The 22,951-nt window shown below is 37.5% G+C and overlaps 2 protein-coding genes across 2 annotated transcripts in view; both read right to left on the bottom strand.

Annotated features, from left to right (window-relative positions):
• Positions 1-559: 559 nt before the first annotated feature.
• Positions 560-13,306, bottom strand: slc5a11 (solute carrier family 5 member 11). The gene is made up of 16 exons (XM_036589525.1): positions 13,179-13,306; positions 11,266-11,443; positions 10,892-10,963; positions 10,659-10,763; positions 9,697-9,756; positions 9,432-9,536; positions 9,177-9,282; positions 7,561-7,641; positions 7,217-7,422; positions 6,710-6,845; positions 5,386-5,493; positions 5,142-5,292; positions 3,336-3,504; positions 2,623-2,838; positions 1,583-1,724; positions 560-812 (listed from the first exon to the last, which is right to left on the bottom strand). The coding sequence occupies exons 2-16, from the start codon at positions 11,398-11,400 to the stop codon at positions 586-588; spliced, it is 2,019 nt and encodes a 672-aa protein (XP_036445418.1). The 5' UTR covers positions 11,401-11,443; positions 13,179-13,306; the 3' UTR covers positions 560-585.
• A 51-nt stretch (positions 13,307-13,357) lies between these two features.
• Positions 13,358-22,951, bottom strand: part of grid2ipa (glutamate receptor, ionotropic, delta 2 (Grid2) interacting protein, a) — a 64,567-nt gene continuing 54,973 nt past the window's right edge. The window contains 7 exon segments of the mRNA XM_036589526.1: positions 13,358-15,575; positions 17,436-17,600; positions 20,858-20,976; positions 21,165-21,294; positions 21,888-21,974; positions 22,252-22,407; positions 22,552-22,748. Coding sequence (XP_036445419.1) covers positions 15,492-15,575; positions 17,436-17,600; positions 20,858-20,976; positions 21,165-21,294; positions 21,888-21,974; positions 22,252-22,407; positions 22,552-22,748 — 938 coding nt within the window. The 3' untranslated portion in view covers positions 13,358-15,491.

A 22,951-nucleotide genomic window follows, 5' to 3' on the forward strand; every position in this document is an offset into this window, starting at 1 on the left:
GAGCTTTTACCGAACTGGGAAAATTTGCTTGTAGCTACAGAGCACCAACAAGCTGGAACTTATTACAGGAAACTAAAGCTTTGCTTGCTGATGTCACATAAACATTTTACACATTTAGTCTCTAACCACCTCCACACAGCCTGCAACTGTTTTACATGATTTTAGTTAACTTTTAATATGTTTTTGGTATGTTTTTGTGTCACTTCTGTTATTCTTTTTATTTATTTTATTATTTTATTATTATTATCTTCCATTCCTTTATTTGTTTCATTAACTATATATTTTTATTCATTTTATCCCTATTTGATCTGTTATTTATTAAGTTTTTATATTGTTGCAAGTGTAATATTTTATTCTGATCTGACTGTTTTAACTATTAAATTTACTATTGTGATTATTATTATTTTTATATTTTTTTAGCATTTGATATGTTTTTACAATTCCGTTTTCATCCTTGATTTCTGTACTGGCTTGGCTACAAAATGGGGAGTCTCCATCCATGTACTCTGAGTTTAAAAAAAAGGTTGACTGATGGATTGAAATTTGTACGATCAGTGTTGTTGGCTCCAGTGGTATGAAGACCTGTCATGCCCAGTAGGCAAAGAGAAACACTGCAACTGACAGGCAGACAATAAGATTGGCGTTGACCACGTGCTTCAGGCAGGGGTCCTCCTCCAGGGAACACACCACAACCTCAGACGGAGGAGGAGGGGCTTTCTCTCCAGACCCCTGATCCATCCCGCACAGCCAGAGCAAAGTAGACTTCAGCTTAGACCTAATGGTCTTCTCAGCCTGAGCCGTACTGGCTGGGTCTGAAAACAGAACAATACAGTCGAATGCAAAAGTTTGAACACCCCTGGTCGAGTAATGTTTGGTTGATTTTCTGAGTGAAAATAAGTTAAAACATCCTCTACAGAGAACAAATTCAAATATGACATTTTCTGCTAATTGTAGGGCACAAATTCTTGATTTACACAATTTATTTGCAGAGTTTAACATATTGGAAAAAATAAAATATAAAATATAAAATGTGCTATAACATTCACACAGGCCATGTTTTGTTTTACTTTTTCCCCAATGTGTTAAATTCAGCAAATAAACAGAAATTGTGCATTAAAATGTGCTGAGTGTGTTCTCTGTGGAAGATGTGTTAACTTATTTTCACTTAGAAAATCAACCAACATCATTTGACCAGGGTGCCCAAACTTTTGCATGCAACTGTAGAGAGTTCTTTTATATGTAAACACCATTTTTTTCTAGTCTACCAAATTTCTGCTTAAACATCTATAAAATAAGTGTGATTCTATACAACACTTGCCCCGTCCATTTATGTACATTTGAGCATTTTTATACAAATTAAGATGCATGTCCATGTCCCAGGATTTGCTAAAATATAGCCTGAGATTTTCATGTCTTACAGCTATAGTGAGTGCTTTTATTATTATTATTATTATTATTATTTAGCAATTATTTTAAACATTTATAGAAACCCATGTAATTTTTATATATTTATTATGACTCTCTGGCTCCCCCTGCTGGTTGAAGTTGATTATGCATTTGAGATAGCACAAGGCCACCATACCTTTCGAGTGCTCTTCTATGTTTCCGTTGCTCTTTTCATTTTCAGGATGTACTCTGTTCTTGAGTGAAAAGATTCCAGCTTCTTTATCTGCCTCACTGCTCTGCACAGGATCAAACCTCGTGAACCACGTCAGCCGACTTATCTGTGACAAACAGGACACGTTACCTCAAAAGGCTCATGTGAAATATGGAGTATTCAGAATTTAAGAATAAACCTTCAGTGTCACTTTCTGTTAATACAAGAGGAATTTTATCATCTAAACTAGGCAGTGAACTGATAGCTGTGATGACTATAAAGTCATAAAACGACAAACCCCAGTAGGTGGAGAGGAGCACTCACTTCAATATAAAGTTATGTGTGGACTTACCCTAAAATACACCACTCTTAAAGGGAAATCCCCCCTTTTTTATCTGCATAATCATTAAGATGTAAACCATGTAATTCAGAGTGGTTTGATGTGAAATGCTGAGTTCTAGGATCAAATTTGTTTACAGTGGTGGTGATAGGAACCATATGTCTTAAAGCCTCTAACAGCTCCTTCATAGAAAGTTATTACATGAAGTGGTTACAAAACATCTGATAATGAGGCATTGTTTTACAATAGGCTTAAGATCAGGTTTTGGCCTAAAATAATTTTTTTACTATCTGTTCAAAGTGGAGAGGTACATGCAGGGAGTTCTAAGGCAAAATAGCCCCCAAAGAAAACTTATTTTTTCAGATTTACCACTATTTTATTATCATTAGCATTACATATAAAAACTCAGAGGCCATATGGGATTGCTAATAGGTTTGGAGAGTACATTAAATGACTATATTTGTGTTGTGAACATTGTGACCCCTTTCTCTTCAGTGAACCCTTTCATATCAAAACAGCCAGAGTGAATTTAGACCTTAATAACTGAATTATGCAGAAAATGTTAAAAGTAGTGGTGCATTTTGAGGTACAGTCTGTGTATAACTTGATATTCAAGTGTTCCCCACCACCTACTATGGTGCTCCTTCTTATCTTCTTTTCTACTTGCGTATGCATGTGTGCTAACCTGCTCTTCTGTGGGTTTCTCTGTGGCCAAGCTCACACACACCACCACAGCGAGGGTGAACAGGGAGAGGATGATGGAGAAATATAGGTAGTGAACGTATTTGATAATATCAGGCCTGTTGTCTGTTTCGTAGCACTGTGGGAGGGGGTAGACGAAATCCAGAATCATCCGCAGAACTCCCACCAGCAGCCCCAGCACCAAACCCCAGAATGCCCCCTGCACCGCACACATGAAGCAAAACACTCAGAATTGTTACATATTTAAATGTACAAAAGTATTCAGGTTTTGGGCTAAATGCCATGTGTTTTAGCTATATACTTTTTAGCTAGATTTTTTCTAATAGTGTACTTTGTACAGTATCAAAAACCACCTAAGCAAATTTATTTGAGATTACTTAATGCGGTTTGAGATGGGGGTGTTGATTCAGACATGCAGTTTGCATAATGCTAACTTCAGCAGCAAACTTCACTTACATAGAGATTGATCAACTATGTTTTGGAGTGAGAGGTAAACCATGCAATTAGATTTTTTAGTTTGCAAACCTAATTCAACTTGACTGAGTTAATCTTTTAATGTACTGTTATTTTCCTTTCAAAGTTCCTTAAACATGCCTCAAGGTTTGTAAACCCAAATCATCTACACAATCATTCTATGATATGATCAATACAAACGATTACAATCTACACAAAAATGCCTGATTGTTTTCTGAATACCTTCTCATTGGTCCTTCTCCAGAAGCAGCCAGCTATGAACACCACAGACACAGGTGGCTGCAGGTAGGTGCTGACGGACTGGATGTAGATAAAGAGCTGACCACCCTGACTGGACTGAACCAGGGGGATCCATAACACTGACACCACCACTAACACCAGCACGAACACTCTGAACACACAACACAAGACCTCACTCGTACAAAGAAATACAATCCAGCATATAGCCGCAGTGAAGCTGCTAAGAATAAATGAAAGAATGAACGTGGGGAATATGGCTTCTCCCAAAACAGAACAGGAATGGACTTTAGAGAGGCGCTCCGGACTAGGAAAACTACTTTCTGATGAAGGTGTGAGAGACCTTTGAAAAACTTGAAACTGCTTTGGGGTGGATTTAGGGGTGTGCTGTAAAATGAAATGTGTTTCGACCTAGCAGTAACGTTCACTATCTGGCTTTCTTCAGCCAGCGAGCAAAAAAATTCAAACACACAAAAGTGTGCATGTGCACGTAGCCTTCCAAGACTTCCTGTACAAAAAATTGCAATATTACAGAAACATTTCTACTTCTTTCTAGCAGCTCATTAAACCAAGTGGAGAAGTGCAGATTCTAAACTTTCAGCAGATACCACAGAGAAGATAAAATATTTTACTGATTTCAACTGAATGAAATTTGACAGACAGTTTTGTCTTTTGTAATAAGTCAAATAATTAAGTCAAAATCAAAATAAGGCAAAATACACTATATGGACAAAAGTATTAGGACACCTACAGGAGCTTTTATGACATCCAATTCTAAATTCAAAGCCATTAATATGGAGTTGGTCCCCCCCTTTGCAGCTATAACAGCTTCCCCTTTTCTGGAAAGGCCTTCTATAAGATATGGGAGAGTATCTGTGGGAATTTTTGCGCATTCATCCGGAAGAGCATTTGTGGGGTCAGGCACTGATGTTGGACGAGAGGGCCTGACTCGCAATCTCTGCTCTAGTTCATCCCAAAGGTGTTCAGTGGGGTTGAGGTCAGGGTTCTGTGAGGGCCTGTCAAGCTCTTCCACACCAAACTCACCCAACTGTGCCTTTATGGACCTTGCTTTGTGCACTGGGACACAGTCATGCTGGAACATGCTGGGAAAGGGCCTTCCCCAAACTGTTCCCACAAAGATGGAAGCATAGAACTGCCCAGAATGTCTTGGTCTGCTGAAGCATTTCCCTTCACTGGAACTAAGGGCTCTAGGCCAACCCCTGAAAAACAACCCCATAGCATTATCCCTCCTCCACCAAACTTTACAGTTGGCACAATGCAGTCAGGCAGGTAATGTTCTCCTGGCATTCGCCAAACCCAGACTCATCCATCAGACTGCCAGAGAGAGAAGCGTGATTCATCACTCCACAGAATACGTTTCCACTGCTCCAGGGTCCAGTGGCAGCATGCTTAACACCACTGGTGGGAAACACCACTGCTAAATTTTATCCACCTGTTAGCAATGGGTGTGGCTAAAACACCTGAACCCAATACTTTTGTCCATATAGTGTAAGCCAAAAGTGCAGACTTGAACCTGCTAATATAGTGTGTGAGTCATATGTAATGCATTACATAACTCACTAAGTACTTATTATTTTGTAATTACATAATTACATTTAAATAGTAATTAGTATAGCAAATAAAATAGCAAACATAGCAGAACAACAGTAACATGTATATGTCTAAGTGTTAAAGAAAGACACATGAATATCTCACCTCTTTCATATAAGCTCTTCTGTTAAATAGCCTGAGCATTAGTAAATGAGTGATATGCATTAAGTGGCATCTCACCTGCCCACAATCATGAGCTCCCACTCAGAGGCAGCGCGGCGGAAGTGTCTCCACAGGTCCATGGTGAACAGAGTGCTGGAGCTGTTGAAGATGGAAGTCAGAGATGACATAAGAGCCGCCAGCATCACAGCCATCATCAGACCCCGCAAACCTACACATACACCTCAACTGTCAAATTTCCAGATACCAAGAAAATCACCAAAACATACTGCTAAGTGGAATGGCAAAAGACCAAACTTTTCACCTGAAGGAAGGAGTTCCATGACCAGTTTGGCGTAAGCAATGTCCGAGCAGCCCACAGAATTTCCACAGATCTCTTTACATGCCACAGGGTCTGCACAGCCCACCTCATCTACATCACAGAAAGACAAAAACATACAAATGATATCATTCACTTTGGCTGATTTAATAGTTCACCAGTTTTCAATGTGAAATGTGTTTAAATGTGTAAACAGGGACGTGGGATGGTGTTTTGAGATGGGAGTGCTGAAATTTTAAGAGGCATATACATGACCTACATCATGCAAGAATAACATGGCATTTTTTTTTGCATGTTAATTTTTGGGATAATTTACATCAAACAGAATGTGTCATAACACGCTATAATATTCAATATTACATTATAAAATTGGGACATTATAATGTGAGATGATTTTTTTAAGTTTAAAAAACATGACTATATTGATTGTGTTTTAGCAACATGCTCCCAGAGCTGCCAACAGTTGGAAAGGGAAGCAACTCAGCTCTCTTTAACCCCTTTAATGGTCAAAGTTTTACTACACACTTCATTAACCTGAGAATTACTCAGCTAGTTTGCATTGTAGTCTGTGTAGTTACTAAATAATAAGCCTTTGTATGTCATAAACCTGGGATTTTAAGGGGTTAAACAGTCCACAGCTACTGCTGATTTTAAAAATATTTAATAAAAGAACTTCACCCTTTAAAAGCACATATATGTCTTTACAACAAAGTTGAGTTCTTATATTTTTATTTAATAAATAAATTATATAATACATTTTTATAGAAATAAAATGTTGTTATTATTATTATTATTATTATTATTATTATTATTATTATTATTATTATTATCTCCTTAAAAAAGTATTTTAAGCAATTTTAAACAATCCTGAAATCTGGGGGTGCTGCAGCCACCTCAACACCTGCACTTCCCGCATCCATGTGTGTGTGTGAAAACTTGCGTAAAACGTTCTGAAGAATATGCTAAAATAACTACTTATTCTTTCCAAAACCAATATCGACATTGAAACCTTCAGAATAAGCCGATACCAATACGATCCAATAATTTTTCTTTAAAACTACTTCACCTAAGGTGAGTAGGTTATCATGTTCAAACTACAGAAAACTACTGAAAAACTCTACTACCCCACAGGAAGAAATACACAGCTAACAACATCACTTCACCAAACACAAGTGTGTGATATTTCAGGATATATTTGATTGGATTGGATATAACTGGCCTAATACCAATACCTGGAATCGAATCAGTACCATCTCTAGCTATAGCATCATTCCTTGCTAAATAAGCAAACTAATGTTAGCAGGAATACCTGGAAACAGGATTCTGCTGATCATGCCTGGCAGCACCATCATGAAAAAGGGCAGGACTTTGAGATAAGAAGCCAGTAGAGAGCCTCCTTTAGCATGCAGCAGGTTCTTAGCAGCCAGTGAGCGCTGCACTATAACCTGCATACACACATTTTCTAGGTTCAGCCGGAGGACAAACTGGAAAATATCAACTGTATAAAGTTGTAAAGTCTTCTATAGACACAATAACAGATTCTCAAAAGGAAGAAGAAAAAGTTTCAGCTCACACAATACAGCAATAGATGGCACCGGTAAAATTGAACACCATCAAGGTTAAAATAGTAATAAAAAAAATGTAAAATGCATCTGCATGAGAATAACCTGTTATTATAGAAATCGTTTTTCTATGAGGAGAACCCGTATGGAAAAATATATGTACATCTATTTGTGCATATAAAAAATATTACATACATGTGCAACATTTGGCCCGAACCAAAATTCAGCATTTTTCAAGACATTCCCTCGCTCACCTGGTCAGAACACCAGTACCACATGGAGGGGATAGACATGCCCAGCAGCACGCCTGGCCAGGGCAGGTCAGAGGTCACAGGATCGCGGAACAGGTGGAAGGCATCTTCACGTGGGATCCCACAGGTAGTGTTTGGGTCTCTGACTGAGGGGATGGCGTTACTGTAGCCATCAAAGAGAGCCTGCCAACCCCCAACCTCCACAAAACCTCCACACAAAGAAGAATGAGAGAAAAGCAAACGTGGAAGTTAAAGGATAATACATGGAACCGGCTTCAGTGAAGCAAATTCAGAGGCTTGCACAAGTACTGGCAGTAAATAAATCAGAGATGCTAAGTGGTACATACTGAAGCCCATGAGGGTCAGGGCCCCCACCAGCATGATGAGAGTTTGAGCCGCATCAGTGTAGATGACCGCTGCGAGACCACCTGAAACGTCATCAAGGTTAGCGTTCCTCACAATGGTGCACAGAGATCACTGTTAAAAACTGTTCACAAGATAAATCACTGTACTCTGACTGAACAGGACAAACTATGCATCATAGTTTGAACAGGACAAACTATGCATCAATAATCACAGACATGCTGCCACAGCTGCAGCACATTTTTACCATCTGCTACAAAAGAATAAGCATAAATGACACACAGCTATTCATACTTCTTCCATCTGATAATGCTTTCCCAGTTTTAGAGTTATGGATACCTCAATCCAACAAGGTGGGTAATGGAGCCTAAAACCATACTTAATTAAAACTTCTTGTTTTAATGATAATAACAACTCAAGTAAAAGTTAAAGTACCTTTCCAAAAAACAACTTACAATTACAAATATAAAAGCAGCAGGTCAAAAACTACTTGGTCACTCATAGAACTGAGGTGAAAAGTCCAACCATGTGCTCTTCTTCCGTTCAGAGCTGTAATTAATCACAAAGCAGTACTGGTTCTGAACCAACAAAATAGAAAGAAATTAAAGAGAAAAAAGTTCATAAATGTTTATGACTAAAATGAAACTAAGTAAAAAGTAGTTTCTTTTGTTCACAGATATACTTCAGTAGAAGAAAAGGTTTTAATTACCATTTAAAAAATACTCAGGAAAGTACCAAGGCATCAAACTGTTACCAGGGTACATAAAACTGATTAAATGGAACTAGTTGTTACCCATCTCTGCCAATATCTGTGCTCAAAGTATCAGTTTAAAATGAGTACTAGTCAAATACTAGTACTAATTCACCTGTGTATTGTAGTAGCAATGTACATAAACATAAATCTACAATAGAGGCTAACATATAGTGGAGACACTAATTAGAGTATGTTACATTAATGAACAGCACCACACATATACACAAGCGGACATGAACCTTACTATGGATGCACATATATTTATATATAAATATATATATATATATATATTATATATGGAAGCAGTACATATTTTAATGTTTTAGTTCTTGCATTCCAACCCCAACAGATTAAATCTGTTAGAATAAAATTAAAACTCATTCATTACATAACAGTGACTGGAGGGCTCAGAAAATAAGGTGGAGCTCAGGAGGATTCAGTAATGACACTGTAATAATCATGATTTTGGCACTCAGAAGAAATTCAAGTTCATCTAGCTGTGTAAACAATGTCTTCTCATTTGATGGGTAGGCTTGTGATTAATCATTAGTCAATGTACTGGAACTGTCTGTCTGCATACAATAAAAAATAATTATTAACAAGCAGCAGAGATTACAAATTCAAATTAGTTGCTCTAGAACTGTGACGTCTCTAGGTTTGTTCCTAGATAAATTCCATGTTTATAATAATTGCTTCAGTTACCCAGACTGCTTTGGAGCCTTGCTTACTTCAAGAAAACAATTCATGTTCCTGGATCTAAATTGCTGTATGTTGTTTTAAAAGAATCAAGGGAGCTTAGTGTCTTATGTTGAGCCCCCTGTAGTGAGATACAAACGGCCTTCTCACCTGCTACTGTGTAGAGTGCAGTAATGACGAGGAGAAGAATCACCGCTAGATAAATATCCCAGCCAAGAGCCTGGTGAATGAACACAGCACCGGCATACATATCCACCTGCAAGGCAATGGTAGAGTTTAGACATTCCACCAGTGGAAGCTCATTCAATTTCCATTGGTGCTATTCCCCGACCGGTGAAGAAAAATATCTTACAATATTAAATAATCAGCATATTAAACAACACCTCAAAAGCACAACACACTTACTGATATTTTTGTGAAGATGTAAATAAGTAAATACAAGACAGCAATAAAAATCTGTATTCTTTTGCCTCCAAATCTTCGCTGGAGATACTCAGGCATAGTTGTCACCTAGAAGAACATTTAAATAGCTTTGTTGAACATGCAGTATATATGAAATACAGACATATATAGTCTATATATGTCTATACAATATAGTCTGCTATATTGACATATAAAGTCAGTCACATATTGTAATATACATTCTGGAAGTGTGGATGGACCATCTCACCCCTGAAGCGATGTAGATGGGCAGGAAGAGCCAACCTAAGAGCAGGACCATTAGCATACCCTGCCAGTGAGAATGGTGAGATCAATTAATGTCATTGACCTTCAGTAAAATTCATTTCCCACAATTCTATAGGAAATGATCTAGCATGAATGAGATGATGATGCACCATCTTGACTCAGGTATTATTTCAGTTTGAGTGCCCAAAACTTCTATAAAATGCCTAAAATGTGTATTCTACCACAGTGGTCAAATAACATGTTTCAGTTGGGATTCCTCATCCGTTCCCACAATTCCATGTTTGAGTTACAATTCTGAAGTTTATATATTGTAAAAAATTACATCCTTATTCCATTAAACCCACATTCTTATTTTTATTTAACTATAGTTAATATTTAACTATAGTTCATATTTAACTATAGTTAATAGTAGGTTCTGCAACTAAATCTAACCACAAATATACATAATGTTTAGTGAAGATATTTTTTATTTCACTCCTTATTTATTTTAGGCAAGTTCCACTAATCTTTTGACAAGTCTGCAAAATTCAGAAACTTCCCAAATGAGAACCGTTCACAGCAATGGTGATAGGAACCTGATGTCTGATGTGTTTAATGAAGTGTTTAAAAGGTGTTTCACAGGAAATAGTTGCGAATATGTCGCCTGATGCCTGAGACACTATTTTGTAAAAAATCTGTGATATGCTTTTCCCAAAAAAATTTATTTTTGCAGCTAATTCATGACAGAAAGGTACATGCAGGGTGATTTAAGGCAAAACAGCACTCAACAAAAAAAGTTTGTTTTAGATTTAACAGTATTGTAATATGTAATATTGATAACATTATCAATATTACATATAATAATCAGAATATGTTTACAATGCTAATTTGCATTGTATGCTGCAAAAAATGGTATTTTGGCAAAGTAAATCTGTCTTTAATTTAATCGATATATCTCATATTTACATTCCACTCGTATGCCGTAGTGCCGATGCCAGATGCAGCCCCTGACCCAGCCAGCCCCATGAAGTGACCACTGCCCACGTTACTGGCAAACAGAGACGTGCCCACCTGCAGACACAGCATGGCAATCAGGAATCAACTGGTCACCCATTGGACCCAGTGGATAAAGTTCATGAAAAGGTCTAGAATTCACTGGTTTTATTTTTAAGTGGATTATGGCAAATGTTAGGACTCACCGGCCACCAAGACATGTTTTTGCCTGCTAGAAAATATCCATTCACTGTGCTTCTCTTAGTTTTCCACATAGACTAGAAGTCAGCCAAGGAGGACATTAAGATACAAGGAATATTCAACAGATATAATGGCATAAACAAGTTACATTATGGACAGTCATAACAATCATAGGCACAAAAAAATTTCTCTCCAGGCACAAACAAATCAACAGAGTATGTATATAACATTTAAAAGATGGAATCACAGCCACTGTAGAATCATTTGAGAAAAAATAGATGGGTTTCGGAGGATTTTAAATCCACTTTTATTCACTAAAATAAATACAGGAGTTATAAGGCCTTTTTTGTGACACAAGGTTTGTCTTGAAGAAACCTACCCATATTCCTACTGCCAGGATCAACAGGAAATACACAACAAGCACCACTATATCAGCAGCAGGCAGGGTCTGTTTTTGCTTTGAGTCCCCTTCAGTGGGTGCAGGGGAGACACTGGGTATCTCGGTGCTAGCCATGAGGTCAAAGGTCAAGCAGTTCACAAAGCAAGTGCGTTTCACACTAAAATAAAAACAGAAGCTGGTTATTATTTTTTGACTCCTAAACATGGTCAGTCATTTAGTGTCAGCATGACAAGACAGACTACATTTTCCATTTGCGCATTAATTTACAGCATTTTTAGTCATACATTCACGCAGCAAATCAACACGACAGCCAGCAGTATCTGAAACTGGTATGGAAAAATATTCGTAATAAATACAGTAATATTATCTATGGTATGACAAATGCAGCTGGCCGATTGTTTCCTTACATGCATACATACATATTGAACATTCCGCCAAATAAGTTCAAACTGTGATCCCACAAGACAAAAAATATAAAATTGCTTTTAGATATTTACAAGAATTACGTTATTTATTTAAACCAAAGGCAATAATTGACAAAGTAATGAACTACATATATACAAAATTCTCATTTATAGGGTACTTTCTACTGGGAGCTACTCCTAAATCTTAACCTCTAAACTTCAATTTGTAATATAATACTTAAAAATACTTTGCATTTTTTTTAAAGTGAAGTTGAAAAAGTTACATTTATCATGAATTTTTAAATAAAATAAAACTATTTAAAAAAATTCTGTCCTTAGCCACACCCCTGCATTTTAGAGCAGGAAGTGAGACTGCATCCCTGTCCCTCATGGCCACATGGCGAGCAGCTAGATCCCATTGTTTTGAAGTAAATGCATCCCAAAATCTGAAAATCAGTAAGTACCATTAAGAATTGTCACCGCTGATTTTAGTCTGAAGTCCAAGTCAGTTAAAAGTCCAAAATTTGTTTTTGGTTGTGACTTTATACCTAGTAGAATGGTCCATATATTGATGCAGTATATATAAGTTTGTTTTCAGGACTAAATTACAAAGCCATTTTAAACCTTTAAACCTCTGTTCCACACATGTTCATTTACTTTCCATTATAAGTGGCTTCCACTGTTACAAGTCACAGAATGTTTTTTTTGATTTATGAGCCCCTTAAAACCCTTTCTGCTAAGAGTTTATGATTGCGCTCATAAAACAGACCTTTCTAACTAGATTTTCTCCTTTTTTAATTGTAGTAAACATGTTCAATTTACTTGACAACATTTTGTTTACCATCAAGTCTGCAAATCCTATTTAATTTTATAAATATGGTTTAGGCCAATTTCCAAAGTAATGGTTTGGAAAAAACATTTTTAAGTAATTTCTGAGAAATGCATGAAATATATATATATATATATATATATATATATATATATATATATATATATATATATATATATAACTGTGTCTGGCAGCCAGGGTGCCAGAAACAACCTGTTAAATAACAGTAAAAACATGTTTTTTAGTTATGGTTAAAATCAGCCATATACTGCCTTTTAATCTATTTTACCATAATAATAACAGTAACAACCGATAAAATAAACGCAAATGTCTGAGAAAAAGGTGATTTGTTCTTGTGAATTTACATTCTATTGCTGTTAAGTAACAGCAGTGCAGTTAAAATACAGTTTATGTATGGTTTATTTACATGCATTTAACTTGTTTTACAAAAAACAATACCAACCACTACCATGTAATATGAACACATCATTACTATTAAATAGAACGTCTCCGTGCGGAGAGATTTCAATACTGACTCGCTCTCTACTGTTAAAGCAATCTCCCACACTCGTTAGACAGGTGCAGTAAAGTGGGTTTGAATAACACCATCTGGCATCTATCAGTACATGCAGTGAAGGGAAGCGGACAGATAGACTCACCGGCGTTCGGTCAGTGATGGAGAATGAATCTTCCTCCCCGGGGCATATGCATGGCTCCACAAGCCAAGTGTCTCACCCTTCAGACATTTATAATATTGTCATAGCTGTCTGGAAGCTGGTGAAGGGATCAAACTCCACCTTTCCTTCATGCCTTATATAAGACCACACACACAAGCTGGTTAAAATGTAAGGAGGTTTTATTACCGCAAAGGTAACAGAACAATGTTGCAACAGCAATTATCCACAGTAAGTTATACATAGTAGAGTGACAGCAGCATAAGAAAACTTCTTAGCACAAAGCAAAGAAACCTTTAAATAAACTCTTTCAAACCAATGGCAATATATATAACACAGGAGCTAAACTGCTTGTGATAGTGATACTCAGTTGAAAAGTTTGCATATTGAAAGTCTGTATACAAGTGCATGGTATTGCAGTACATTAATCATTGCCAACAACAATCATCAACTCCTTCGCATTGTTCCCAATTTAGAACATTCAGGAAAATTCTCAGGGCCAAGGCAACATAAACACTGCTCTCAGGAGCTATAAACAATACTACAGTGTTTACATTTATGTATTTGGCAAATGCTCTTATCAAGAGCAACGTAAAATTGAAAAATGTTACAGTGGTAGATGAACACAACATTAAGAGTCTTGCCCAAGGATTCTTATTGGTATAGCATGGTTGGGGCAGGGAATTGAACCCCACTCAGCGATGCTGCCCACTGGGCTATATCAACCACTACTGTTTGCTTCAAAACAGCAACAAATGGGATGTCTATATAACAAATAGGAGGCCAACAGGTGAGCTTTATGAAGAGAACCAGGAAAGAGTCTGTAAACTAATATCGCAGAGTAACTACTATTAAGGCTGAAACAAAAACCAAAAAAACAGAAAGCACTTAGAATAAATACTTTATTATACCATATAGGACATATAAGAAATGTTCCTTTTTTGCTTTTATGAAACAATTAAGAGATTTTTTATGAATACAGTGGATCACAGGTCTATTTCTAATATTGACAACCATGTGATCAAAATCATTTTTGCTTATATTGCAACCCCCCCTGGGGCCCTAAATCTGATTGTAAACAGCTACAACAAGAACAATACATATAACATTTACACTGGCTTAAGTACATTTAATTATGAAATAAAGGCAACACCAACAGAAAAAAATTCTAACTGAATTAGACAAAAAAAAAAAGACTGCTCCATATGTAAAATTTACAGGTTGAAAGAATTAACACGTTTTCTTACAAAAATGAAGAAAACAGAGAAAGACAGATTTTTTAAACAGGTGCTACATTTGCTTCCCCCCCCATCTTGAAATTTCCACAGCGGTTAATGTATTAACAGAATATAAAGTATTCTTAATACAGCAACTTGTTTTGTTTACATTTAAAGCACAATATCTGCAAGATCATAACAAAATTATGATCACAGGCTCATGACAGAGAGAGAAAAAAAACACAAAAGTGAACTTTCTTCACTGACAAACATAAAACCTTTGAACTACTTCTGTGTAAAAACACAATTTGCATATGCATTCATTATGGATGCCCACAAAAAAGCAAAGCAGTACAGAGAGAACAAAAATCAATAAATATGTGGTATTATAATAGATCTATAAACTATTACCTCTTATAATATTAATTCATTTCATATTATAAATGCATCTAAACATCCCGCTTGTGAGAACTCACTTTATTACTTAAAACATTGACTTGAATAATCTTATCTCTATAACACTCTATGGTCTACCCAAAGTGTCCATGTTCTATGTAAGTACATCCTAGAAGAATCAGCTGAATCTGCTAAACAAAGCCCTCATGAATTCTTAATGCCAAAAGTCTATCCCCAAAACAATACAGATACACTTTGACCAGGCGTTTCATTTACGAAAGATTTCACTCACAGTTCTGTTCACATTCACAGTTCTGTTCACATTCTGTTCACATAACTTACCACACCTAAATGCAAATCTAAATACATATGTACTACACGCTTCTGATTTGAGAAATGTTCCTGATTTGTCTATGCCGCATACACCAATCTTCCGCTATAGACGATTCATTTCCTTATTTATTTTTAACCTGAATACTGATTTGTTTGAAAAACTCCATGTAGCTTAGGCCAGAACTATAAACTTATATGTACAGTTGTGAAGATTAACAGTTTGTCTGGTGTGTATTTCACCTGCATTTGTTTTCACTTGTGTGTGTATAACATATTTCTGTGTTTCTGTGTGTATAAGTGGAAGTTAATATTTGTATGTGTGTTAGTAAATGTGTGAACATTGTGTATCTCCTCACCAAGCCAGAGGAGAGGCCATGCGGGGGCTCCGGGGGCTGCGTGGAGGATTCTCAGAGGCCTGGTTATCCATTAGAGCTCTCTGTAAAACACACACAACAGGTGTCAATATGAATATAGCATATGACAGCATCCATATGCACATTCGTTTGAGATGCATTTTCTAAAAAAGTTGAGACGCAATGATATGCAAATCATGTAAATTCTTTATTTAATTGAAAAGTAAAAAGACAACATATCAAATGTTGAAACTGAAAAATTTTACTGTTTTTTGAAAGCAATATGCCCATTTTGAATGTTTACCCAATTTTCTCCCCAATTTAATCGTCTCCAATTCCACACACTAGTTAGGACTCCCCCGATCACACAATACTATCAACACTAGGATGACAAAGGCTAACACAGGCTTCCTCCGAGACCTGTGAAGCGCCACCGCAACTTTTCAAGCTGCTGCTCACGCAACGTCACTGGACAGCTGAACGCGCTCGGAGGAAAGCGCCAACCGCCAGATCTGTTACGTCAGCTAACAGAAGTCTGCGCTGAGTAGCATCGCATTGAGTGATGGGGGGAGAAGGGGGGGCCATCCTACTCACCCAGAGAGCGAGGCCAATTGTGCTCTCTCGGACTCCCGGCCACGGATGGCTGTAGCATCACCAGGGATCGAACTCGCAGTCTCCTGATGATAGGGCCAACGCTTAGACGGTTGTGTCACTCGGGAGCCCGGCCCATTTTGAATTTGATGCCAGCAACGTATACCAAAAAAGTTGGAAACAGGGTATGTTTACAACTGTGTTGCATCACTCTAGCGTTTGGGAACTGAGGAGACAAGTTGCTTTCCCCTGTGTTGTGTTTTTAGTTTCATAATGCACCAAATGTTTTCAATGGGTGACAGGTCTGGACTGCAGACAGGCCAGTTTAGCACCCGGACTCTTACTATATAGCCACGCTGTTGTAATATGTGCAGAATGTGGTTTGACACAGTCTTGCTAAAATAAGCAAGGCCTTTCCTAAAAAAGGCATCATCTGGATTGTAATACATGTTGCTCTAAGACTTGTATATACTGTTCAGCATTAATGGTGTCATCACAGATGTGCAAGTCACACCATTTGCACTAACAAAGCCCTTTACCATCACAGATGCTGGCTTTTGTCTTTAGCACGGAGGACACAATGTCCACAATTTCCAAAAAGAATTTCAAATTTTGATTTTGTCAGACCACGGGACACTTTTCCACTCTAACTCAGTCCATCTTAAATGGGATTGGGCCCCCAGAAGGTGGCGGCGTTTCTGCATCCTGTTTATAGTAGGTTTTTTGTATACATGGTTGAGTTTTTACTTGTATTGATGGATGCAGTGTCAAACTGTGTTTACAGACAGTGGTTTTCTTAAGTGTTGAGCAGCCCATGCAGTGATTTCCACTATAGAATTGTGACTGTCTTAATGCAGTGCTGCCTGAGTACCCAAAGATCATGGCCAGCCAACATAAATAAATAAATAAAATTTTTCATTAAGAAGTGTTATTCTTGGGCACTATTTGCCCATGCAGTCTTGCAGAGTGATGACTCTCTCCCCATCTTTCTTTCTGAAAGACAAAAAGATATTTGGGATGATCTTTTTATACTGTGACTGTAGTAAGAAAGAGAACTCTGAGAATTTGAGCTAGAACTCTGGGTGCCTTCTTCTTGAACCTGAAGACCACCCCCTTTTCAAAAACAGAGACAGGACAGAGAGGACTGAGGAACAGGGAGGAGGACCAGTGGTGGAATGCAGAAATCATGTCATGGGAACAGAAAGTGGAGGTGGAAATTTATAGGACCTAGGACCTTTGCCTAAAGCTCCTCCCAAACTTCAGTTATTTGATTAGTCCAATTTGTAGGCATAAACACTATAACACAGTAACTACAAGCCTTTAAAAAACTACAGATTGTTTGAGCAACTCACATCAAACTTAGAGATGAATTCGGCAAAAATGCCAAAGAAAGCCTCTGTCGTGGTGGCCCTGCCATCTTCACCGAAGAAGGAGGCCACCTTACAGAACTCTTCCATAGCCCTCTGCTGCAGTGACTCCAGAGACTGCACTGCAGGGTGGCTGTTCTCCAGAAAACCCTACAAACACCATGCAGTTAAGGCCTGATACATCTTATTAGGGGTGGGAAATGCTGTAGACACCATGATACAATGTTATCACGATACTTGAGCCACTCGAGGGTTTGTGATATGCTGTGACATATTGCGATATCTTATGATTTTGACTGCAAACTATTCTTCCAAAAGAAAACTTTGTTTAATTTAATGAAGTTTATACTTTGTTCATCTCAATTTAAATCATTTTTCTAAAAGCTACACACTGCTATAAAGCTGACCTATCAACATCCAAAAAACAGTTTACATACTTAGCAGATGCTTTTTCTTGTGAAGTACTTTTAAAACAGGCTTTGTTCTTTAAACTTTCTTAACAAAAGTCTTTATACAGAGCAGCCTACAACTGCAGGAAGCCTGTTATCCCATGTACTGCGAGCATGTAATCCAGTATTCTATCTAATTGTTCCAAATATTTTAGTGACAAAACACTTCATCTCACAAGAAAGAACAGCACAATGTCTGAACTTAGGACAGAAGTGCATTTTTAGTAATCTATTAGTAATTAAACATACTCATAATCAAATAGTAAAATACTGAAACTTTGGCCTTTGTGTAACTAAAAATACTGCAGTTTGTTTTAGCCAAACCCTAGCATGAAACATATTTAACAGAAAATTACACAGAGCTCAAACCAACACTAAGAATAATATCAAATTTATCAGTATTTAATTTGCCCTCTCTCTATTTTTGTGCACTCTACTGCCAGTGTAACTCTTTCATCCGTCCAATCTTACAACCAACAAGTTATAGCTGTGCGCTCCCATCAAAAGCTGTTCCCAAATAAACCTCTGAGCACATTAAAAATGGTATATCACACTGGATTACCACACAGATTTAAAAAGGTGACATTTTTTAACGTTTGTTTGAGACTTTAGAGATGAGTAGAAAACAAAACTCTCCACTTTGTCATGATGTCTTTCACAACTCAGCAGACACATCTCTTGACCAAAATATATTCACACAAGTTGCTAAAGACCTGACTTGAAAAGAGCTGAAAGCAGGTAGCAACGACTGCTGAGGAGTGATTGGAAGACTAAGGAAAATGGGCTGTGTCTTGAGATCGGTCGAATTGGTTCACTTCCTGATGCTGGCAGTCCAGTCGCGCCCCTACTCTGTAACACGGCACATGATTTTTGTCGTATACTGGATACTATACAGTGTACTACTATGAAGAGTAGCATGCAGTACACAGTATATACTACTGCAGTGTTCAAGGTCAGTCATTTCATTTTTATTGTTTTCATTTTGAAAAATTCATATTGGTCAAACACTGCATACTACATAATACTATGCTTTTGGTCACAATTAGTACACAAGCAGAAGTTGGCCTATTCAAACACAGCCACTGACATTATGTACCTCTTCAAAGAGACAATAATAAACTCAGCTTGGCTGCCTTGCAAATTTCTTTTTCATGTGCACCTAAAATGTCTAAAGGAGATATTTCTGCAGAGATAAGATATAAGATAATGTACTTGCAAAAAGAAGCGGAAAGTCAAAGGAAAATTGCAAAACACAGCAGTTTCCAAAACTGGAGTATAAAAAATGTTTAGAAGATACAGAGAAAATGGAATCCCTAACAACCATGCAAGATCTCACCATCAGATAAACAGTATTTAAAGCTTTCATCTTTTAGAGATAGGAGTAAATTAAGCTCTATTCTTGCTTCCGATCTGAAAACATCCACAGGTGTTTCTGTCCATCTCTGAAAGAAAGTCTCCAAAAATAAGGGACACTATAATAAAGGCATAGGGTGAACACATTCAATTCTAAAATATTTGATGTCATATTTGGTTGATGCTTCTGTGTCATTTTCTGCTATATATGTTTCCTGATTTTTCCTGCTCATTTCTTAAAAATGAGAAAGTTGTATGTAATGGCTATTTTTTCTGGAATTTAAATGAATAAAAGGGGGAGGGATCTCTGACTTTTACACATCATATATATTTTTACAATAGTAAAAATCCACCTAAATGTAGAAATGTCGCCTACATGCAACTTGGGCATATTTTCATGCAGTAGAAGTAAGAAGTGTGAGAACCCTCAGAGAACTGACAGTGAGGTGTTTCAACCGTGTAGTGACCTCCCAAAGTTGACGTGGCTGAAATTGGCTTCTTGTTCACATTTTCCAGTTCCAGCTTAATCGTGCAGCAGTTCCATTCTGGTAGATGCTGCACCATTTAAGATGGAATGGGAAAATTTGAACAAGAAGCTGAGGGGCAGAGCACCTGAAGGGACACCGAAGGGAAGCGTTTATTAGTTTTGCTGTTGAGTTCAAATATCAACAATCATTCTCCTGTAAGCAAAAAACCTTTTTTGGCCACTTTCATACACTTTCAAATCTATTTGTTGAATACACTTTATATATATTTCTTTTACATATGGGTCTGTGCACCATGCTCAAACCTCTTCCGTAACATCATTAAAAATAGTGATGTTCAGATTGTTGCTATCTAAAGAAAGTTTGTTAAGTGTGCTTTAATCTCTTTTTATTTTTTAACACCACTTAAAGTGTCAGCTGCATCATTTTGTGTTGAATAGACCAAATTAAACTGTCCTAAATTACCTGGAATAAAATTTCATTATATTAAGACACAACAGCAGGTAACATTTCAAAAGGCTACATGAACACCTACATTTGCCAGCTTTGATGTCAAGTAGAGATAACATCTATGTCCGGTGATACTGTTGTTTTTTTTCTGACACGTCCTAGGGTGAAATGACAATGTTTTGGCTTAGTGTTTGTCACAGTGACATAATGCTCATAATATTAAATGCTAAGTCAGGCATTTACATATAGGTAAAGTGAGTTTCATTTTACCATTTATAAGATTTAATCTGTCACATATTAGTGTTATGTCACTGTGATAAACTAAGCTTCAAAGTCAGTTTTGATAACATGCCATGTCATTTCAGCCAAAAAAGTGTTGACAACCCAGCGTCAGAAAAAAATAGCCACCTGACATAAAACAGCCTTTATGACAGACGACACCTACTGAAATAAGCTACAAATGTTGTTGTAAGTTTATTTCAGTTGTCATAAAGAGCTTATGTTGGTGTTATGTAGCCTAATGAACGCTGCCATAGAGTATGACGAGCTACTTATTAAAGTTAAGAATGTCTTGTTCTTGTCCTCTAAAGCTGTTATTACTGAGATATTAAATCCAGTGATGAGGTACCCTACAATGCTTCTATACTGCTGCTCTATGCAGGAAGGATACGCTCATAACAACAGCAAAGCGGTCCTCAGCAGTGGCCGGCATCTTTTGGCAGGCTGAGCGGATGTCCTGGATAGTATTATGCAGGTCATTCAGATCTGAGGTGATGTTCCTCTGATTCACTAGAGACAAACAGGAAAAAGGAAAATGATAAGCCTTTTTGCACCAATGCCAGAAAGTCTGCTCATTTAATTTCCTTAGATTCAGAATATGCATTCACTAGTAGCTCAACAGAGGATTTCGATTAAAACATTTTTTAAACTGATCTTTGTAACTTGGCTTAAACTGTGTCTACGGATCAGCTACTCACCTTTGGCCGCGAGAGGTACGGTATTGAGCTCTTTGGCAAAGTCCATTACCTCAGGGAAGTGTTGGCACAATGATTTGACGAGTATATGCAGGAAAGTAGATTTTCCATCCACTGTTTTGGTCGTGCCGAGCTACAAGGTAGGAGAGTTACATAAGCTTAATTACATTACAGTGTGAAAGGCTTTGAGTTTCTTTAAAGGGCCCATAACATTAAAAAACATTTCTTCATATTACAGTATGGTAAAGCATGTACACTTTACAAAGCTTAAAAAGGTGTTATTCAGCCCACACAGTCCATATATAGAAACTAAGCTGCAAAAAACAGTGTTTTGAATTCACTGTTTTTGTGAAGTCACAAAAATCAACACATCTGCACATATTTGCTTATTAATACTAAAGCACTTTAGCCCCACCCACTCACACTGAAGTTATAATTAGTGTTTCAGCCTGGACTCTTATTTGAACAAGGCAAACAACAGAACTGCTCATTTACATATACTGGTCTCAAACACAGGATGAAATTGGAGAGGTTGGAAACATCTTGAAAACCTGAATTCGGCCTGTTTCTTTGTAAGTGAAACCACATGAAGTTAGGAAAAAAGTAAGATATGGGCCCTTTAAATTCAAACACAGATCTAAATAACAAGCTTGTTAAGTGGCAAAACCATTTGAAGAAAAATGCTAACAAATCAATGCACTCACTTCAGTGAGAAAATGTACTTACTTCAGTGAGAAAATTGATTTTGAAGCCAGTGGTCTTACTACCTTTGGGCTGGCCATTGTTCAAGTAATTTCCCATGGCAAGGACAAACTGAAAAAGGACAGATAGGAAGGATAGGAAGAAAACAGACTCAGAGCCAATGAGAAGCAGAGTAGAACTCTATCAAAGCATAAATCTGAAGGACATGATAACGAGTGCTGAGTTATGGTGAGGGAATGAGTCTGAAGAGTAGATGTGTTCAGCCAGCAATGAAGTTTAAAGAGCAAATCTTTAATCAGTCTTATCTCATTCTCATTATATGTCGGTATGTTGAAAAGGGAGGGGTTTTGGCACATTTCAGTGTAGCAGTAAAGGGACTCAGTTCTACCTCCAGGATCTTTGCCAGTTTTTTGCTGTTCTTGAGCTCCAGGGAGGCCTTGTAGATGCAGTCATAGCCTCCTCTCATCTCTTCAGTTTTCTCCTGCAGTGTGCTCTTAAAATGCAGGCTCTTCAGTCGGGTCTTGTATTCAGGCACTGACAGCATCTAGAGATACAGATGACCATAGACAAGATGTTCACCTCGGAAGAGTATTCATGAATGCTAAGAAACTGCTAAGAAAATTCAATTTGCTTCATTCATAACCATTAGTAACCCGATTCATTCGAACAAGTCTATCTGCATTGTTACCTGTAGGACAAACTGATCAGGCTCACTAAGCTTGCTGGGGTCATCGCTGTACTGCTCATACTGTCTGACCTCATCCTCATCCGGTGCGTACAGGAGCAACTGTTTGATGTGTGCCGGCTCCAGGCGATCGGTCGACATGGTCATCAGCACCTGACGCAGCTCACCTGGAGACAGCTTCAGATGGGCAATCAGGATAGCTGCAGAAAGAGTGGACCAGAAAGATGGAGAAAGGTCAGCATACCAGACAAGCTAGCAAAGTCTTACAGCCCTTAACCTGTGCTTAAGACATTCAGCAAGCTAGCATAAGCTGACAGCATCAGATGCAGTCTAACAGAGACCAACAATAGATACAGGCCAGCAAAGCCTAAAGTAAGTTGATACAGGCTAGTAAGGTTATAAA

The sequence above is a fragment of the Colossoma macropomum genome, unplaced genomic scaffold (assembly GCF_904425465.1).
Source record: "Colossoma macropomum unplaced genomic scaffold, Colossoma_macropomum, whole genome shotgun sequence".
Lineage (NCBI taxonomy): Eukaryota > Metazoa > Chordata > Actinopteri > Characiformes > Serrasalmidae > Colossoma > Colossoma macropomum.

Coding starts and splice junctions, on each gene's coding strand:
- slc5a11 (XM_036589525.1), bottom strand. CDS start 11,400: ATGGCTAGCACCGAGATACCCAGTGTCTCCCCTGCACCCACTGAAGGG. Junction 9,757..10,658: donor CTACGGCATACGAGTGGAAT/GTAAATATGAGA, acceptor TCTCACTGGCAG/GGTATGCTAATGGTCCTGCT. Junction 1,725..2,622: donor AGAAACCCACAGAAGAGCAG/GTTAGCACACAT, acceptor TGTTTGTCACAG/ATAAGTCGGCTGACGTGGTT.